Source organism: Haliotis rubra, unplaced genomic scaffold, assembly GCF_003918875.1.
Source record: "Haliotis rubra isolate DU_JTF1 unplaced genomic scaffold, ASM391887v1 Scf984, whole genome shotgun sequence".
NCBI lineage: Eukaryota > Metazoa > Mollusca > Gastropoda > Lepetellida > Haliotidae > Haliotis > Haliotis rubra.
In genome coordinates, this window is record NW_025767728.1 from 12,226 (window position 1) to 31,239 (window position 19,014).

General features: G+C 47.6%; 1 protein-coding gene across 1 annotated transcript; it reads left to right on the forward strand.

The window, feature by feature from the left end:
* The first annotated feature begins 43 nt into the window (after positions 1-43).
* On the forward strand, positions 44-19,008 carry LOC124265547 (protein enabled homolog). Its single transcript, XM_046700334.1, has 8 exons — positions 44-76; positions 1,648-1,758; positions 2,585-2,732; positions 3,961-4,074; positions 6,633-6,829; positions 15,409-15,705; positions 16,525-16,668; positions 18,877-19,008. Exons 1-8 carry the CDS (start codon positions 44-46, stop codon positions 19,006-19,008), a joined length of 1,176 nt encoding a protein of 391 aa, XP_046556290.1.
* Positions 19,009-19,014: the final 6 nt, after the last annotated feature.

The following is a 19,014-nucleotide window of genomic DNA, read 5'->3' on the forward strand; positions in this document are numbered from 1 at the left end:
GAGGAGGAGGAGGAGAGTGAGAGAAGGAGAGTAGGTGTACAGCATGACTGATGGAGGTACAGAGAGTGAGAGAAGGGTAGGTGTACATCATGAATGATGGAGGAGAGTGAGAGAAGGGTAGGTGTACACTGATGGAGGAGAGTGAGAGAAGGGTATGACTGATGGAGGAGAGTGAGAGAAGGGTAGGTGTACATCATGAATGATGGAGGAGAGTGAGAGAAGGGTAGGTGTACATCATGACTGATGGAGGAGAGTGAGAGAAGGGTAGGTGTACAGCATGACTGGCGGTAACAGGGTGCAGGGTTACGTCTGATGGAGAGGAGAGTGGGGAGAAGGGCCATCGTAGTCTTAAGGTTTCCTTACATAGTGGAAATTCAACAAACACGGCTGACAGGGCCATGATCTACCAAGGTCGGTTCAAGGGTCGGCCGGGTTAGAATACTGGCCTTCAGTAACCCATGCTTGTCGTAAGAGGTGACTAACGGGATTGGGTGGTCAGGCTGACTGACTTAGTTGACACATGTCATCGGTTCCCAATTGCGTAGATCGATGCTCATGCTGTTGATCCCTGGATTGTCTGGTCCAGACTCGATTATTTACAGACCTCCATCACATAGCTGGAATATTGCTGAGTGCGGCGTAAAACTAAACTCACTCACTTACAGGTATTCAGTCTCACATAATAATAATAATGGCTATTCATGGCGTGCCTGTTTCCAAGCACTTGTGCATGCTCAAAGCGCTAACAAATTATTACCATAGATAACCCAAGCAGACAGTGGGGCACTAGATGGTTAACAGTCAAATGAATTATCCCACCAGGGACCCATTCACTGCTGAGTGAACAGAGGCAATTCATGAACAAACTCACTCGCCGAAGGTGAGACCACTTGTGTCCTATGTGCTTTGTTGTGGGGCTGGACATGAGTAATAACTCACATAATCCAGCTGCCAAACACGGTCACCCATCCAAGGACTGTCTGCGACCAGCGTTCTTTAACTTCAACAGATTTGTGACCTGGTCTCTATACACAGGACCACACGGCATGAATTCTTTTGTCTACATGCTGCATGTAGGCTTTTCCTTAAGCTGTCACTGAATTTGATCTGTACAACGACTGGTGTATTGTTTCATTCTAATGTTGAAGCTCATTTCTGGTGTCCCCCGCCGTGATGTTGCTGGAATATTGCTAAAAGCGGCGTAAAACCAAACTCAGTCAGTCAGTCATTCTAATGTATTGCAGTGACGTTGTCCAGTAATTAAGCAATCCAATTTTTTTGCCAAAAAATGCAAAACCTGCAGCTCAGCTTATTCCAGCTTGCGGTTTTATATTTCAACCCAGATCCTTTGAAGTTGTGTTTTTAAACAATATTGGCTGGAGTGTATGAGTTGGAGAGAAGATAAAATAGGACTGCCTCTGATGTATGGACTTTTTATGGTTTTGAGTGGCCTTTTTTGAAGTTGAAGAGTCAGATAAGGACCAACTTTATGGATGAACAACTTCTTTGTTTAGGTGATGCATCATATAGTTGCTACATAAGTGTTGTTATGGTGGAGCTAAGAAACAGGAATATCGTTCCATGAGTATTGATGACGTAATACATAGGCTGATGGGTTGTAATGTTCATCTGTGCTCCTCCCTGAAGGTGCTGGATGCAGAGAATGAGATCGCGCTGCTGACGGAGGAGATGCAGCAACGGGAGGAGGAGTTTGAGAAGGAGCTGGAGAAACAGAGGCAGGAGGCGGAGCTGATCAGGGTGAGGAGATGGATCTCATTGTGAGAGGCATTCTTGACAGGGTCGCGGTACAGGTGCTGCAGAGCTGCCTCCCTTATCCGTAGCTGTTTGTATTAGTCCCCTGAACGGGTATAATTCACACTGTATTGTTAGGGAGCTTCGTACATGTTTTCTAATGTTTTGGCACAATGGACTCAGATGTCTTTGACTCCCTGCCCAACAAGGAGGTACTGGTTGTGGGTTTGAATCCTACCATAGCGTGAAGGGCACCGTTATGTAGTAGCAGATTCCTCATGAACATTACTGTTACAGTGGCATATATACGAGTGTTCAAAGTGAAGGGTCCTCTCCTCAGGGTGTTTGACTCCAGGGTCACCCTGAATCTTTGTTTGAACATAAAGGTCGCTCATGCAGAGACGACTGCCTCCATGGTGTAGTGGTTAGAGCGTCCGCCCGGAGAACGGAAGGTCCCGGGTTCGATCCCGATCGCGTCATACCAAAAGACGTTAAAATATGGTACTTGTTGGTCCTTGCCTGGCGTTCGGCATTAATGGATACAACAAGGACTGGTCGGCTCGGAGTCAGTGTAATGTGTCTGAGTGGAGTATTCATGCTTCACTGCGGCATGGTATCTCAGTGGGCTAGCACTATAAAACCAGCTTCAGTCTGGGCTAGTACAAGCTGCCGCACATACACATACACATGCATGCACGTCGTCATATGAGCGAAATATTCTCAAGTACGACATTAAACCCAATTTCACCTCACCTCATGCAGAGAGATATCGTATATATTGAACATTTTTAATGAGATTGAGGTGACATTGAGTGTCCTGTCACTGCTGTAGGAGAAGCAGGAAGCCCGCATCCAAGTGATAGCAGATGACCTTGACCTGGCTCAGCAGGCTGCGGACCACCTGCAGGGCCTGCTGGAGACGCGGGAGGGACAGATGCAGGACGACATACAGGAGGCTGACATGTCCAACCAGATGATGGGTAGGTGCAATAGGGCGCAACATTGTTTCCATGTTTATTATGATTATTCCAACCAAAGTGAAAGAACAGCCACTGGAATGTTTCAGTATCCTTTGTCTGTAAACTATTATTATTATTATAGGATATTTATATAGCGCACATATCTACGCACCAGTGCATGCTCAAGGCACTGGTATTTTTCCCCTCGATCACTGGATGTCAATCTCAGCGGCACATCGCATTATCAATCTCAACTCCCTGGGGATCATACAACTCTTGCAGCCACTAGGCGCACCGAGTTGTTGTGGCTTTCTCATCCTAACGAGGTACCCATTCACAACTGGTTGGACTGGGACATATAGTCACAGTACTTTGTCCCTGTTCACTGCGCGTTGCTGTACCCGCAACTAGGTGTTTGCACGTATTCATGTGGCCACCATCTGGTCAAATACCAACAGATTCGTCGGTTCTTTTAAGTGTACAGGGTTGTGTACTGTACACTAGGGGTTGTGACAACACTATAAACTATGAAAATATCACCTTATGTGAGAAAATATACGATGTTTTCTAATAAGCTGAATAAAATCATGGTATCCAACTTGATGCTTAGTTTATAGTCTACTTTATAGCCAGAAAGTTAAGGTCTCAAGTGTTCCGCTCATTGACTCGCACCACTGATCTACCCACCACACACACACACACACACTTGCTGACTCACTGTGCTGACTACTAGTGGTGTTCAGATTAATTGAAATAATCGAAGATTGGTCGCAGTGACCAAACGACCAAGCAATCGATCACATTTTCTCATAATCGAACATAAACGATTTAGGAACTACTGTTTTAGTCTTTGATATACTTGATGATGATATCCTAGAAGTTATCAGGGCATGAAAACGTGTTTAATTCTTAGAAAACTCACTTCACTAACTGAAAAGCCATGACTGAATATTTCTTGAAGACTCCGGGAAGTTTATGTTCATGATATATTAGTCATCACTTTAAAGTAGCAAGTTGCATCATGTTATAAATATCTGCAATAACAACCTGGATAGGAAAATCTGAAAAATGATGCTTACCAAGTTTTTTTGATGATTGTTCGTTGGTAATGAAACAATCATCAATTGTGAGATTTCAACCAGTTCCCAACACTACTGACTACACTTACTGTATTTAGTAAGCTACTGTACTCCCTGTACCCAATGTACTAACTGTACCTACTGTATTGACTGTACCCTCTGTCCTGCAGCTGCCCAGGAGGAGGAGTTGACCCGTCTGTATGACATCCTGGATGCTCAGAAGGAGGAAATGGAGAACCTGAACCAGATGCTGGACTACCTGGCCCAGCAGGGACCCGAGGGAGGTAGGTCTCTCCTCAGCTGATGTTCTAGATTGTAGTTAACCACTAGATGGAACGTATCTGAGATGGAGAACCTGGCCCAGCAGGGACCCGAGGGAGGTAGGTCTCTCCTCTGCTGATGTTCTAGATTGTAGTTAACCACTAGATGGAACGTATCTGAGATGGAGAACCTGGCCCAGCAGGGACCCGAGGGAGGTAGGTCTCTCCTCTGCTGATGTTCTAGATTGTAGTTAACCACTAGATGGAACGTATCTGAGATGGAGAACCTGGCCCAGCAGGGACCCGAGGGAGGTAGGTCTCTCCTCTGCTGATGTTCTAGATTGTAGTTAACCACTAGATGGAACGTATCTGAGATGGAGAACCTGGCCCAGCAGGGACCCGAGGGAGGTAGGTCTCTCCTCTGCTGATGTTCTAGATTGTAGTTAACCACTAGATGGAACTGATGTTCTAGATCTGAGATGGAGAACCTGGCCCAGCAGGGACCCGAGGGAGGTAGGTCTCTCCTCTGCTGATGTTCTAGATTGTAGTTAACCACTAGATGGAACGTATCTGAGATGGAGAACCTGGCCCAGCAGGGACCCGAGGGAGGTAGGTCTCTCCTCTGCTGATGCTGATGTTCTAGATTGTAGTTAACCACTAGATGGAACGATCTGAGATGGAGAACCTGGCCCAGCAGGGACCCGAGGGAGGTAGGTCTCTCCTCTGCTGATGTTCTAGATTGTAGTTAACCACTAGATGGAACGTGATCTGAGATGGAGAACCTGGCCCAGCAGGGACCCGAGGGAGGTAGGTCTCTCCTCTGCTGATGTTCTAGATTGTAGTTAACCACTAGATGGAACGTGATATCTGAGATGGAGAACCTGGCCCAGCAGGGACCCGAGGGAGGTAGGTCTCTCCTCTGCTGATGTTCTAGATTGTAGTTAACCACTAGATGGAACGATCTGAGATGGAGAACCTGGCCCAGCAGGGACCCGAGGGAGGTAGGTCTCTCCTCTGCTGATGTTCTAGATTGTAGTTAACCACTAGATGGAACGTATCTGAGATGGAGAACCTGAACCAGCAGGGACCCGAGGGAGGTAGGTCTCTCCTCAGCTGATGTTCTAGATTGTAGTTAACCACTAGATGGAACGATCTGAGATGGAGAACCTGGCCCAGCAGGGACCGAGGGAGGTAGGTCTCTCCTCTGCTGATGTTCTAGATTGTAGTTAACCACTAGATGGAACGTATCTGAGATGGAGAACCTGGCCCAGCAGGGACCCGAGGGAGGTAGGTCTCTCCTCAGCTGATGTTCTAGATTGTAGTTAACCACTAGATGGAACGTATCTGAGATGGAGAACCTGAACCAGCAGGGACCCGAGGGAGGTAGGTCTCTCCTCTGCTGATGTTCTAGATTGTAGTTAACCACTAGATGGAACATATCTGAGATGGAGAACCTGGCCCAGCAGGGACCCGAGGGAGGTAGGTCTCTCCTCTGCTGATGTTCTAGATTGTAGTTAACCACTAGATGGAACGTATCTGAGATGGAGAACCTGGCCCAGCAGGGACCCGAGGGAGGTAGGTCTCTCCTCTGCTGATGTTCTAGATTGTAGTTAACCACTAGATGGAACGTATCTGAGATGGAGAACCTGAACCAGCAGGGACCCGAGGGAGGTAGGTCTCTCCTCTGCTGATGTTCTAGATTGTAGTTAACCACTAGATGGAACGTATCTGAGATGGAGAACCTGGCCCAGCAGGGACCCCGAGGGGAGGGAGGTAGGTCTCTCCTCAGCTGATGTTCTAGATTGTAGTTAACCACTAGATGGAACGTATCTGAGATGGAGAACCTGAACCAGCAGGGACCTGAGGGAGGTAGGTCTCTCCTCAGCTGATGTTCTAGATTGTAGTTAACCACTAGATGGAACGTATCTGAGATGGAGAACCTGGCCCAGCAGGGACCCGAGGGAGGTAGGTCTCTCCTCAGCTGATGTTCTAGATTGTAGTTAACCACTAGATGGAACGTATCTGAGATGGAGAACCTGGCCCAGCAGGGACCCGAGGGAGGTAGGTCTCTCCTCTGCTGATGTTCTAGATTGTAGTTAACCACTAGATGGAACGATCTGAGATGGAGAACCTGGCCCAGCAGGGACCCGAGGGAGGTAGGTCTCTCCTCTGCTGATGTTCTAGATTGTAGTTAACCACTAGATGGAGCATTATCTGAGATGGAGAACCTGGCCCAGCAGGGACCCGAGGGAGGTAGGTCTCTCCTCTGCTGATGTTCTAGATTGTAGTTAACCACTAGATGGAACGTATCTGAGATGGAGAACCTGGCCCAGCAGGGACCTGAGGGAGGTAGGTCTCTCCTCAGCTGATGTTCTAGATTGTAGTTAACCACTAGATGGAACGTATCTGAGATGGAGAACCTGGCCCAGCAGGGACCCGAGGGAGGTAGGTCTCTCCTCAGCTGATGTTCTAGATTGTATAAAGACAAGAGTATTAGGGATGGAACATATCAGCCTGGTGTCAGTCCACGTCCATTTATCACAGTTGTACATCTCCCAGTGTTTTTGCCATCTCCATTTCAGTTGGCCCTGGGTTTGACGATGAGTTGTGGCGTATCAGACAAGAGGTGAACAACTTGAAGGAGACACTTGCCATGCAGTCAGCCTATGTCCAGACCATGCCTCCTGACCATGCCGGGGCATCGGGGGTGGCCGCGGCGGCACAGGCAGGAGTCGGCGTTGGGGTTGGTGCTGCACCCCCCTACAGACAACCACCTGTGGTAGGTACCACACAACACACCTGGGAACTTTGGGCAGAATAGGTTACTCACAAGTCTTGTCAGTTAGTGCTACATTGGTTTGTGTGGTCCGACTCTGGTGGCAGGTTGCACACACAGAATAGGTTACTCACAAGTCTTGTCAGTTAGTGCTACATTGGTCTGTGTGGTCCGACTCTGGTGGCAGGTTGCACACACAGAATAGGTTACTCACAAGTCTTGTCAGTTAGTGCTACATTGGTCTGTGTGGTCCGACTCTGGTGGCAGGTTGCACACACAGAATAGGTTACTCACAAGTCTTGTCAGTTGGTGCTACATTGGTCTGTGTGGTCCCACTCTGGTGGCAGGTTGCACACACAGAATAGGTTACTCACAAGTCTTGTCAGTTGGTGCTACATTGGTCTGTGTGGTCCCACTCTGGTGGCAGGTTGCACACACAGAATAGGTTACTCACAAGTCTTGTCAGTTGGTGCTACATTGGTCTGTGTGGTCCGACTCTGGTGGCAGGTTGCACACACAGAATAGGTTACTCACAAGTCTTGTCAGTTGGTGCTACATTGGTCTGTGTGGTCCGACTCTGGTGGCAGGTTGCACACACAGAATAGGTTACTCACAAGTCTTGTCAGTTGGTGCTACATTGGTCTGTGTGGTCCCACTCTGGTGGCAGGTTGCACACACAGAATAGGTTACTCACAAGTCTTGTCAGTTGGTGCTACATTGGTCTGTGTGGTCCGACTCTGGTGGCAGGTTGCACACACAGAATAGGTTACTCACAAGTCTTGTCAGTTAGTGCTACATTGGTCTGTGTGGTCCGACTCTGGTGGCAGGTTGCACACACAGAATAGGTTACTCACAAGTCTTGTCAGTTGGTGCTACATTGGTCTGTGTGGTCCCACTCTGGTGGCAGGTTGCACACACAGAATAGGTTACTCACAAGTCTTGTCAGTTGGTGCTACATTGGTCTGTGTGGTCCCACTCTGGTGGCAGGTTGCACACACAGAATAGGTTACTCACAAGTCTTGTCAGTTGGTGCTACATTGGTCTGTGTGGTCCCACTCTGGTGGCAGGTTGCACACACAGAATAGGTTACTCACAAGTCTTGTCAGTTGGTGCTACATTGGTCTGTGTGGTCCCACTCTGGTGGCAGGTTGCACACACAGAATAGGTTACTCACAAGTCTTGTCAGTTAGTGCTACATTGGTCTGTGTGGTCCGACTCTGGTGGCAGGTTGCACACACAGAATAGGTTACTCACAAGTCTTGTCAGTTAGTGCTACATTGGTCTGTGTGGTCCCACTCTGGTGGCAGGTTGCACACACAGAATAGGTTACTCACAAGTCTTGTCAGTTAGTGCTACATTGGGATTGTGTGGTCCCACTCTGGTGGCAGGTTGCACACACAGAATAGGTTACTCACAAGTCTTGTCAGTTGGTGCTACATTGGTCTGTGTGGTCCGACTCTGGTGGCAGGTTGCACACACAGAATAGGTTACTCACAAGTCTTGTCAGTTGGTGCTACATTGGTCTGTGTGGTCCCACTCTGGTGGCAGGTTGCACACACAGAATAGGTTACTCACAAGTCTTGTCAGTTGGTGCTACATTGGTCTGTGTGGTCCCACTCTGGTGGCAGGTTGCACACACAGAATAGGTTACTCACAAGTCTTGTCAGTTAGTGCTACATTGGTCTGTGTGGTCCCACTCTGGTGGCAGGTTGCACACACAGAATAGGTTACTCACAAGTCTTGTCAGTTGGTGCTACATTGGTCTGTGTGGTCCGACTCTGGTGGCAGGTTGCACACACAGAATAGGTTACTCACAAGTCTTGTCAGTTAGTGCTACATTGGTCTGTGTGGTCCCACTCTGGTGGCAGGTTGCACACACAGAATAGGTTACTCACAAGTCTTGTCAGTTGGTGCTACATTGGTCTGTGTGGTCCCACTCTGGTGGCAGGTTGCACACACAGAATAGGTTACTCACAAGTCTTGTCAGTTAGTGCTACATTGGTCTGTGTGGTCCCACTCTGGTGGCAGGTTGCACACACAGAATAGGTTACTCACAAGTCTTGTCAGTTGGTGCTACATTGGTCTGTGTGGTCCGACTCTGGTGGCAGGTTGCACACACAGAATAGGTTACTCACAAGTCTTGTCAGTTAGTGCTACATTGGTCTGTGTGGTCCCACTCTGGTGGCAGGTTGCACACACAGAATAGGTTACTCACAAGTCTTGTCAGTTAGTGCTACATTGGTCTGTGTGGTCCCACTCTGGTGGCAGGTTGCACACACAGAATAGGTTACTCACAAGTCTTGTCAGTTGGTGCTACATTGGTCTGTGTGGTCCCACTCTGGTGGCAGGTTGCACACACAGAATAGGTTACTCACAAGTCTTGTCAGTTAGTGCTACATTGGTCTGTGTGGTCCCACTCTGGTGGCAGGTTGCACACACAGAATAGGTTACTCACAAGTCTTGTCAGTTGGTGCTACATTGGTCTGTGTGGTCCCACTCTGGTGGCAGGTTGCACACACAGAATAGGTTACTCACAAGTCTTGTCAGTTGGTGCTACATTGGTCTGTGTGGTCCCACTCTGGTGGCAGGTTGCACACACAGAATAGGTTACTCACAAGTCTTGTCAGTTAGTGCTACATTGGTCTGTGTGGTCCCACTCTGGTGGCAGGTTGCACACACAGAATAGGTTACTCACAAGTCTTGTCAGTTGGTGCTACATTGGTCTGTGTGGTCCCACTCTGGTGGCAGGTTGCACACACAGAATAGGTTACTCACAAGTCTTGTCAGTTAGTGCTACATTGGTCTGTGTGGTCCCACTCTGGTGGCAGGTTGCACACACAGAATAGGTTACTCACAAGTCTTGTCAGTTAGTGCTACATTGGTCTGTGTGGTCCCACTCTGGTGGCAGGTTGCACACACAGAATAGGTTACTCACAAGTCTTGTCAGTTGGTGCTACATTGGTCTGTGTGGTCCCACTCTGGTGGCAGGTTGCACACACAGAATAGGTTACTCACAAGTCTTGTCAGTTGGTGCTACATTGGTCTGTGTGGTCCCACTCTGGTGGCAGGTTGCACACACAGAATAGGTTACTCACAAGTCTTGTCAGTTGGTGCTACATTGGTCTGTGTGGTCCCACTCTGGTGGCAGGTTGCACACACAGAATAGGTTACTCACAAGTCTTGTCAGTTAGTGCTACATTGGTCTGTGTGGTCCCACTCTGGTGGCAGGTTGCACACACAGAATAGGTTACTCACAAGTCTTGTCAGTTGGTGCTACATTGGTCTGTGTGGTCCCACTCTGGTGGCAGGTTGCACACACAGAATAGGTTACTCACAAGTCTTGTCAGTTGGTGCTACATTGGTCTGTGTGGTCCCACTCTGGTGGCAGGTTGCACACACAGAATAGGTTACTCACAAGTCTTGTCAGTTGGTGCTACATTGGTCTGTGTGGTCCCACTCTGGTGGCAGGTTGCACACACAGAATAGGTTACTCACAAGTCTTGTCAGTTGGTGCTACATTGGTCTGTGTGGTCCCACTCTGGTGGCAGGTTGCACACACAGAATAGGTTACTCACAAGTCTTGTCAGTTAGTGCTACATTGGTCTGTGTGGTCCCACTCTGGTGGCAGGTTGCACACACAGAATAGGTTACTCACAAGTCTTGTCAGTTGGTGCTACATTGGTCTGTGTGGTCCCACTCTGGTGGCAGGTTGCACACACAGAATAGGTTACTCACAAGTCTTGTCAGTTAGTGCTACATTGGTCTGTGTGTGGTCCCACTCTGGTGGCAGGTTGCACACACAGAATAGGTTACTCACAAGTCTTGTCAGTTGGTGCTACATTGGTCTGTGTGGTCCCACTCTGGTGGCAGGTTGCACACACAGAATAGGTTACTCACAAGTCTTGTCAGTTGGTGCTACATTGGTCTGTGTGGTCCCACTCTGGTGGCAGGTTGCACACACAGAATAGGTTACTCACAAGTCTTGTCAGTTGGTGCTACATTGGTCTGTGTGGTCCGACTCTGGTGGCAGGTTGCACACACAGAATAGGTTACTCACAAGTCTTGTCAGTTAGTGCTACATTGGTCTGTGTGGTCCCACTCTGGTGGCAGGTTGCACACACAGAATAGGTTACTCACAAGTCTTGTCAGTTGGTGCTACATTGGTCTGTGTGGTCCCACTCTGGTGGCAGGTTGCACACACAGAATAGGTTACTCACAAGTCTTGTCAGTTAGTGCTACATTGGTCTGTGTGGTCCCACTCTGGTGGCAGGTTGCACACACAGAATAGGTTACTCACAAGTCTTGTCAGTTGGTGCTACATTGGTCTGTGTGGTCCCACTCTGGTGGCAGGTTGCACACACAGAATAGGTTACTCACAAGTCTTGTCAGTTAGTGCTACATTGGATCTGTGTGGTCCCACTCTGGTGGCAGGTTGCACACACAGAATAGGTTACTCACAAGTCTTGTCAGTTGGTGCTACATTGGTCTGTGTGGTCCCACTCTGGTGGCAGGTTGCACACACAGAATAGGTTACTCACAAGTCTTGTCAGTTAGTGCTACATTGGTCTGTGTGGTCCCACTCTGGTGGCAGGTTGCACACACAGAATAGGTTACTCACAAGTCTTGTCAGTTGGTGCTACATTGGTCTGTGTGGTCCGACTCTGGTGGCAGGTTGCACACACAGAATAGGTTACTCACAAGTCTTGTCAGTTGGTGCTACATTGGTCTGTGTGGTCCGACTCTGGTGGCAGGTTGCACACACAGAATAGGTTACTCACAAGTCTTGTCAGTTAGTGCTACATTGGTCTGTGTGGTCCCACTCTGGTGGCAGGTTGCACACACAGAATAGGTTACTCACAAGTCTTGTCAGTTAGTGCTACATTGGTCTGTGTGGTCCCACTCTGGTGGCAGGTTGCACACACAGAATAGGTTACTCACAAGTCTTGTCAGTTGGTGCTACATTGGTCTGTGTGGTCCCACTCTGGTGGCAGGTTGCACACACAGAATAGGTTACTCACAAGTCTTGTCAGTTGGTGCTACATTGGTCTGTGTGGTCCCACTCTGGTGGCAGGTTGCACACACAGAATAGGTTACTCACAAGTCTTGTCAGTTAGTGCTACATTGGTCTGTGTGGTCCCACTCTGGTGGCAGGTTGCACACACAGAATAGGTTACTCACAAGTCTTGTCAGTTAGTGCTACATTGGTCTGTGTGGTCCCACTCTGGTGGCAGGTTGCACACACAGAATAGGTTACTCACAAGTCTTGTCAGTTGGTGCTACATTGGATCTGTGTGGTCCCACTCTGGTGGCAGGTTGCACACACAGAATAGGTTACTCACAAGTCTTGTCAGTTAGTGCTACATTGGTCTGTGTGGTCCGACTCTGGTGGCAGGTTGCACACACAGAATAGGTTACTCACAAGTCTTGGCAGTTAGTGCTACATTGGTCTGTGTGGTCCGACTCTGGTGGCAGGTTGCACACACAGAATAGGTTACTCACAAGTCTTGTCAGTTAGTGCTACATTGGTCTGTGTGGTCCCACTCTGGTGGCAGGTTGCACACACAGAATAGGTTACTCACAAGTCTTGTCAGTTGGTGCTACATTGGTCTGTGTGGTCCCACTCTGGTGGCAGGTTGCACACACAGAATAGGTTACTCACAAGTCTTGTCAGTTAGTGCTACATTGGATTGTGTGGTCCGACTCTGGTGGCAGGTTGCACACACAGAATAGGTTACTCACAAGTCTTGTCAGTTGGTGCTACATTGGTCTGTGTGGTCCGACTCTGGTGGCAGGTTGCACACACAGAATAGGTTACTCACAAGTCTTGTCAGTTAGTGCTACATTGGTCTGTGTGGTCCCACTCTGGTGGCAGGTTGCACACACAGAATAGGTTACTCACAAGTCTTGTCAGTTAGTGCTACATTGGTCTGTGTGGTCCGACTCTGGTGGCAGGTTGCACACACAGAATAGGTTACTCACAAGTCTTGTCAGTTGGTGCTACATTGGTCTGTGGTGCTATTGGTCTGTGTGGTCCCACTCTGGTGGCAGGTTGCACACACAGAATAGGTTACTCACAAGTCTTGTCAGTTGGTGCTACATTGGTCTGTGTGGTCCGACTCTGGTGGCAGGTTGCACACACAGAATAGGTTACTCACAAGTCTTGTCAGTTGGTGCTACATTGGTCTGTGTGGTCCAACTCTGGTGGCAGGTTGCACACACAGAATAGGTTACTCACAAGTCTTGTCAGTTGGTGCTACATTGGTCTGTGTGGTCCCCACTCTGGTGGCAGGTTGCACACACAGAATAGGTTACTCACAAGTCTTGTCAGTTAGTGCTACATTGGTCTGTGTGGTCCCACTCTGGTGGCAGGTTGCACACACAGAATAGGTTACTCACAAGTCTGGTGGCAGTTAGTGCTACATTGGTTCAGTGTGGTCCCGACTCTGGTGGCAGGTTGCACACACAGAATAGGTTACTCACAAGTCTTGTCAGTTAGTGCTACATTGGTCTGTGTGGTCCCACTCTGGTGGCAGGTTGCAGGTTGCACACACAGAATAGGTTACTCACAAGTCTTGTCAGTTAGTGCTACATTGGTCTGTGTGGTCCGACTCTGGTGGCAGGTTGCACACACAGAATAGGTTACTCACAAGTCTTGTCAGTTGGTGCTACATTGGTCTGTGTGGTCCGACTCTGGTGGCAGGTTGCACACACAGAATAGGTTACTCACAAGTCTTGTCAGTTAGTGCTACATTGGATTCTGTGTGGTCCCACTCTGGTGGCAGGTTGCACACACAGAATAGGTTACTCACAAGTCTTGTCAGTTGGTGCTACATTGGTCTGTGTGGTCCGACTCTGGTGGCAGGTTGCACACACAGAATAGGTTACTCACAAGTCTTGTCAGTTGGTGCTACATTGGTCTGTGTGGTCCCACTCTGGTGGCAGGTTGCACACACAGAATAGGTTACTCACAAGTCTTGTCAGTTGGTGCTACATTGGTCTGTGTGGTCCCACTCTGGTGGCAGGTTGCACACACAGAATAGGTTACTCACAAGTCTTGTCAGTTGGTGCTACATTGGTCTGTGTGGTCCAACTCTGGTGGCAGGTTGCACACACAGAATAGGTTACTCACAAGTCTTGTCAGTTAGTGCTACATTGGTCTGTGTGGTCCCACTCTGGTGGCAGGTTGCACACACAGAATAGGTTACTCACAAGTCTTGTCAGTTGGTGCTACATTGGTCTGTGTGGTCCGACTCTGGTGGCAGGTTGCACACACAGAATAGGTTACTCACAAGTCTTGTCAGTTGGTGCTACATTGGTCTGTGTGGTCCGACTCTGGTGGCAGGTTGCACACACAGAATAGGTTACTCACAAGTCTTGTCAGTTAGTGCTACATTGGTCTGTGTGGTCCAACTCTGGTGGCAGGTTGCACACACAGAATAGGTTACTCACAAGTCTTGTCAGTTGGTGCTACATTGGTCTGTGTGGTCCCACTCTGGTGGCAGGTTGCACACACACAGAATAGGTTACTCACAAGTCTTGTCAGTTAGTGCTACATTGGTCTGTGTGGTCCCACTCTGGTGGCAGGTTGCACACACAGAATAGGTTACTCACAAGTCTTGTCAGTTGGTGCTACATTGGTCTGTGTGGTCCCACTCTGGTGGCAGGTTGCACACACAGAATAGGTTACTCACAAGTCTTGTCAGTTAGTGCTACATTGGTCTGTGTGGTCCCACTCTGGTGGCAGGTTGCACACACAGAATAGGTTACTCACAAGTCTTGTCAGTTGGTGCTACATTGGTCTGTGTGGTCCCACTCTGGTGGCAGGTTGCACACACAGAATAGGTTACTCACAAGTCTTGTCAGTTGGTGCTACATTGGTCTGTGTGGTCCGACTCTGGTGGCAGGTTGCACACACAGAATAGGTTACTCACAAGTCTTGTCAGTTAGTGCTACATTGGTCTGTGTGGTCCGACTCTGGTGGCAGGTTGCACACACAGAATAGGTTACTCACAAGTCTTGTCAGTTAGTGCTACATTGGTCTGTGTGGTCCCACTCTGGTGGCAGGTTGCACATCTCGTTGACGCTAACATGGGATTCTATAGCTGACTACCATAATGAGATATTTACTTGCTCTTGTAAACACAGTATACGTTGAACCTTGTGTACATTGTAAGGTCCAGATAGTATCAAGGTCCATGTAGCGAGGAAATCCATGTGACAGAGACCCATGTGAATATCCATGTCATGTGAAGATCTTCATGATGTGGGGCGGTGGTTAAAAGCGTTGGCTTCGTCACGCCCGGGGGTAGCCTAGTGGTTGGAGCTCGTCAGCGCCGAGGACCCGGGTTCGATTCCCCACATGGGTACAATGTGTGAAGCCCATTTCTGGTGTCCCCTGCCGTGATATTGCTGGAATATTGCTAAAAAGCGGCATAAAACCATACTCACTCACTCACTCTTTATGATGTGGAGATCCTTGTCATGTGAAGATCTTCATGATGTTGGGATCATGTCATCTGAAGATCCTTGTCATGTGGAGATCATATAAGGTGAAGATCCATGCAATTTTGTTTCTTTCCCAGGTGCCACAGCCAACGATGTTTGCCCAGCAGAATGCACCCCCTGGGTCAGTTCAGGTTGGGTCAGCCCCACCCTCCATCCGCCCCACCCAGCATCCCACACGACCTGCATCTAGTCCACCCCAGGCCCCAGCACCCAACTCCTCACCCCCGGGACGGACCTCCGCCCCCCTGCTGCACTCCTCACCGGGCCACGCCCCCCTTCTCCACAGCTCCCCAGGACACAGTCAGGCAGCTTCAGGAAACGGCAGCGTCCCCCCACCCAGCGCTATGTCTGTGCCCATCATGGGAGGCAATCTGGTGAGTTGTGTAACCATGGATTCCAAGAATCCTGAATCTTCAGATGAAACACTGTAATAACATGCATTAGTTTTTATGTTTTCAACAAATTCAGTGTCACATGTAAACCAATCTCAGAAGAGTTCTTTGATTGGCATTCTGTGGCGGTGTGTGGTCCTCTGCGTAGAGCTCAGGTCACAATCAGCTGAAGTTAAGCAACGGTGGTCGCGGACAGTCCTCGGATGGGTGACCGTGTTTGGCAGCTTGACTCCTGAAAGTTTCTAGGACTTCAGTCCTGCCCCACAACGAAGCATATGTGATACATGTGGTCTCACCTTAGGCAAGTGAGTTTGTTCAAACTTGCCTCTGTCCACCCAGCAGTAGAATTGGGTACCTGGTATGATACAATGGTAGTCTGAATTTGAACCTTGAGCACCTGACAAGCGACCGGTTGTATTCTCCACAGGGAGTGTTCTGTACTCGTTGACCAGGGGTAATGTGTCGGCGCTTTGAGCATGCAATGTGCATGGATAAATGCGCAATATTAATGGACTATTATTATTATTATTATTCTAGAAGTTGGGTAAATGGAGAATGAGGATTATTTTTATGGATACACAACTTCTTTAGCCTATACAGAATAAAGAAGTTGTATATATAAAAAAATAACCCAGATTCACCATAATTATAAATCTTATACTATTGCCATCTTCAGTGTTTTCCTGATTACAAGTTAAGTATTTCATTAACCTTGCATTCAAAGAGTTCAACATATACATTTTTAACTGAATGTGTGGAAGCGGTTATTAGTGTGTCAGTCATGTGTATGTTTGATGGCAGGGTGCTCACCTCAGCTCACCTCCTCGGATTCACATGCTGGAACACCTCGGCACCGAGAGACGTGAGTCAAAGGCGCCTCCTGGCAGTGGGCGACCAACAGAGTCAACTCCAGTCAGACAGTCAGCGCGCCACCTGGGGCAGAAGGTAACGTTGTTTCTGATAATCTCAACACATGACATATTAGTTTCTATTTGATTCAAAACGAAACGATGTCTCTGACAACCAGTTTGAACCAGTTTTAACTGGTGTCACTTACAAACCATTTTGTTAGTATTGGTCTTAAGCCTCTTGTTGTAAGAGGCGACTAAGGGTTGACACGTCATCATATACCAGTTGTATAGATCAATGCTCATGCTGTTGATAACTGGATTGTCTGGTCCAGAATCATACTTACAGACCGCTGCCATAGAGCTGTGTTTGAGTGAGTGAGTGAGTTTAGTTTTACGCCGCACTCAGCAATATTCAAGCTATATGGTGGCGGTCTGTAAATAATAGAGTCTGAACCAGACAATGCAGTGATCAACAGCATGAGCATCGATCTACGCAATTGGGAACCGATGACATGTGTCAACCAAGTCAGCGAGCCTGACCACCCCATCCCGTTATTCGCCACTTACGACAAGCATAGTCGACTTTTGTGGCAAGCATGGGTTGCTGAAGACCTATTCTACCCCGGATCTTCACGGGTCAGAGCTGTGTTAAGCAACATACAAACAAATATAACCAATTTGAATTAGTGTGAGCTAATTTCACTGACAACCCATCTGTTCCATTCTATACATAAACAAATGTCATAGCCCTGCCAAAATATCTGTATTTCTGACAACCGATCATACCAAACCTTTAACATGATTTTGACATGTCATCGTATTAGATCAGAATGAGTGATCAATGAATGATGCTGGTTGAATCTGAATTAACGCTTCTGTTGCTGCAAACTGTGACATGTTAGGACCTGCAGCAGAGATGGTGGCTCAGAGAACTCCTCGTCTCATGAGTAATTTGTCCATTGAGGAGGTTTACTAAAAATGTTATTGTTGATCGTCCAAGACGATAACATTCTAGAGGGTTGAATCTATCCCTAAATTTTCTTGGAATTCGCTCTTTCCTTTTGTGTTGTCTGATAAGTCGCAAAATGTGTATGACCTCTGCCATGTTTGCTAGGAATAAAATTGACTTAAGACTGGTAGGTAGCAATCTCAGGATTTCAGACAAAAAATGATCTCAGTCTTAACTTTTAAGACTAAAAAATGTACATGATCCTTGATTTAAGACAATTTTTTTACTTCAGATCAAAATGACAGATTTAAGCAATTTTTAGACTTAAGTGAGCCTGGAGCCTGTCTGATAATGAGGTCTTACTGTTGAACGCAGGTTTCATCGGAATATACAAGTTTCAGACAACCCTTTGATCCAGCATTCTGTTCTCCATGGCTGATAAAAATTTCATCCTTTATTATTTATTTATTTGAAAAAACAGAATATATTAGTCTGAATTGTGTATGTAAACTGCACTGGAACCTGTTGCCACTTTGTGCTGTTGGTATTTGAATGTACATGTATTTAAGACAAATTACTTGACAGTCATTAAAGACATCGCGCCATGTTAAAATGTGTGTCAAATTTACATATCAAACAAATGTTTTCCAATATTGTATAAGTTTCTGTGTAAGTTGTACTGTTGGTTGTGTGTGTCAATACTTGTGGAATGCTTTTATAGCTTACAACTTTGTGGCATTTGTTGTGTGCGTTTTGAGCTGCTAGAAGGTTGCCACCATGAGTCAAGGCAACCTTGATTATCACTGAAGATAAAGTTGACATATTTTGTCATGCACAGTTTTGCTAAGTACATTTTGTGTGTTGAAGGTGATAATCAGTATCAAAGTTTTTGTACTTGCTGTGAAATATGTAATACAGAAATAGTAAACACTGTAAAACAGTGTGGCTGATTTACGCAAACTGTACAGATGTTTTACTCTATACGTTCAAAAACAGATTGAAGGCGTTTCCTATAAATGTATATGTCACTAATAGAATGCATAGTTAATTATTAATTAGTAATAGCAACAAGGTGATATTGTTCAGTACAGCACAAGCCCAGCCTATCTTCATCATCTATGATCCAGGTATTGCTTATTTCAGCACCTTCATCTACCAGGTCACATTCAGCATCCTTGTTGTTTCAGTTGATGATGCAGATCGTCTCAGTCAGCGCGAGTGGGCGTGCCACAAGTCGCATTTTTGGGCGTAGCCGACCTCAGATGCGTAGGAAAGCTTCGCAACCTTCAGCCTTTGAGCCTGTGTACAGACCTCAACCTCACCACGCACAGTACAACTCTCCCCCACCCCCAGGCTACCCCCCAGCTGACCCCAACGTGTACGCGTTGGGGACACCAGCGCAGCCTGTGGGTGGAGAGGGAGGAGTGGCGCCCTGGGGAGTGCCAACTTCGCCAGGTATTGTCGGGCCACCACCCGGCCATGTAGTTAGTG

Coding starts and splice junctions, on each gene's coding strand:
- LOC124265547 (XM_046700334.1), top strand. CDS start 44: ATGACTGATGGAGGTACAGAGAGTGAGAGAAGG. Junction 77..1,647: donor GTACAGAGAGTGAGAGAAGG/GTAGGTGTACAT, acceptor TCCTCCCTGAAG/GTGCTGGATGCAGAGAATGA. Junction 16,669..18,876: donor CGCGCCACCTGGGGCAGAAG/GTAACGTTGTTT, acceptor CCCCACCCCCAG/GCTACCCCCCAGCTGACCCC.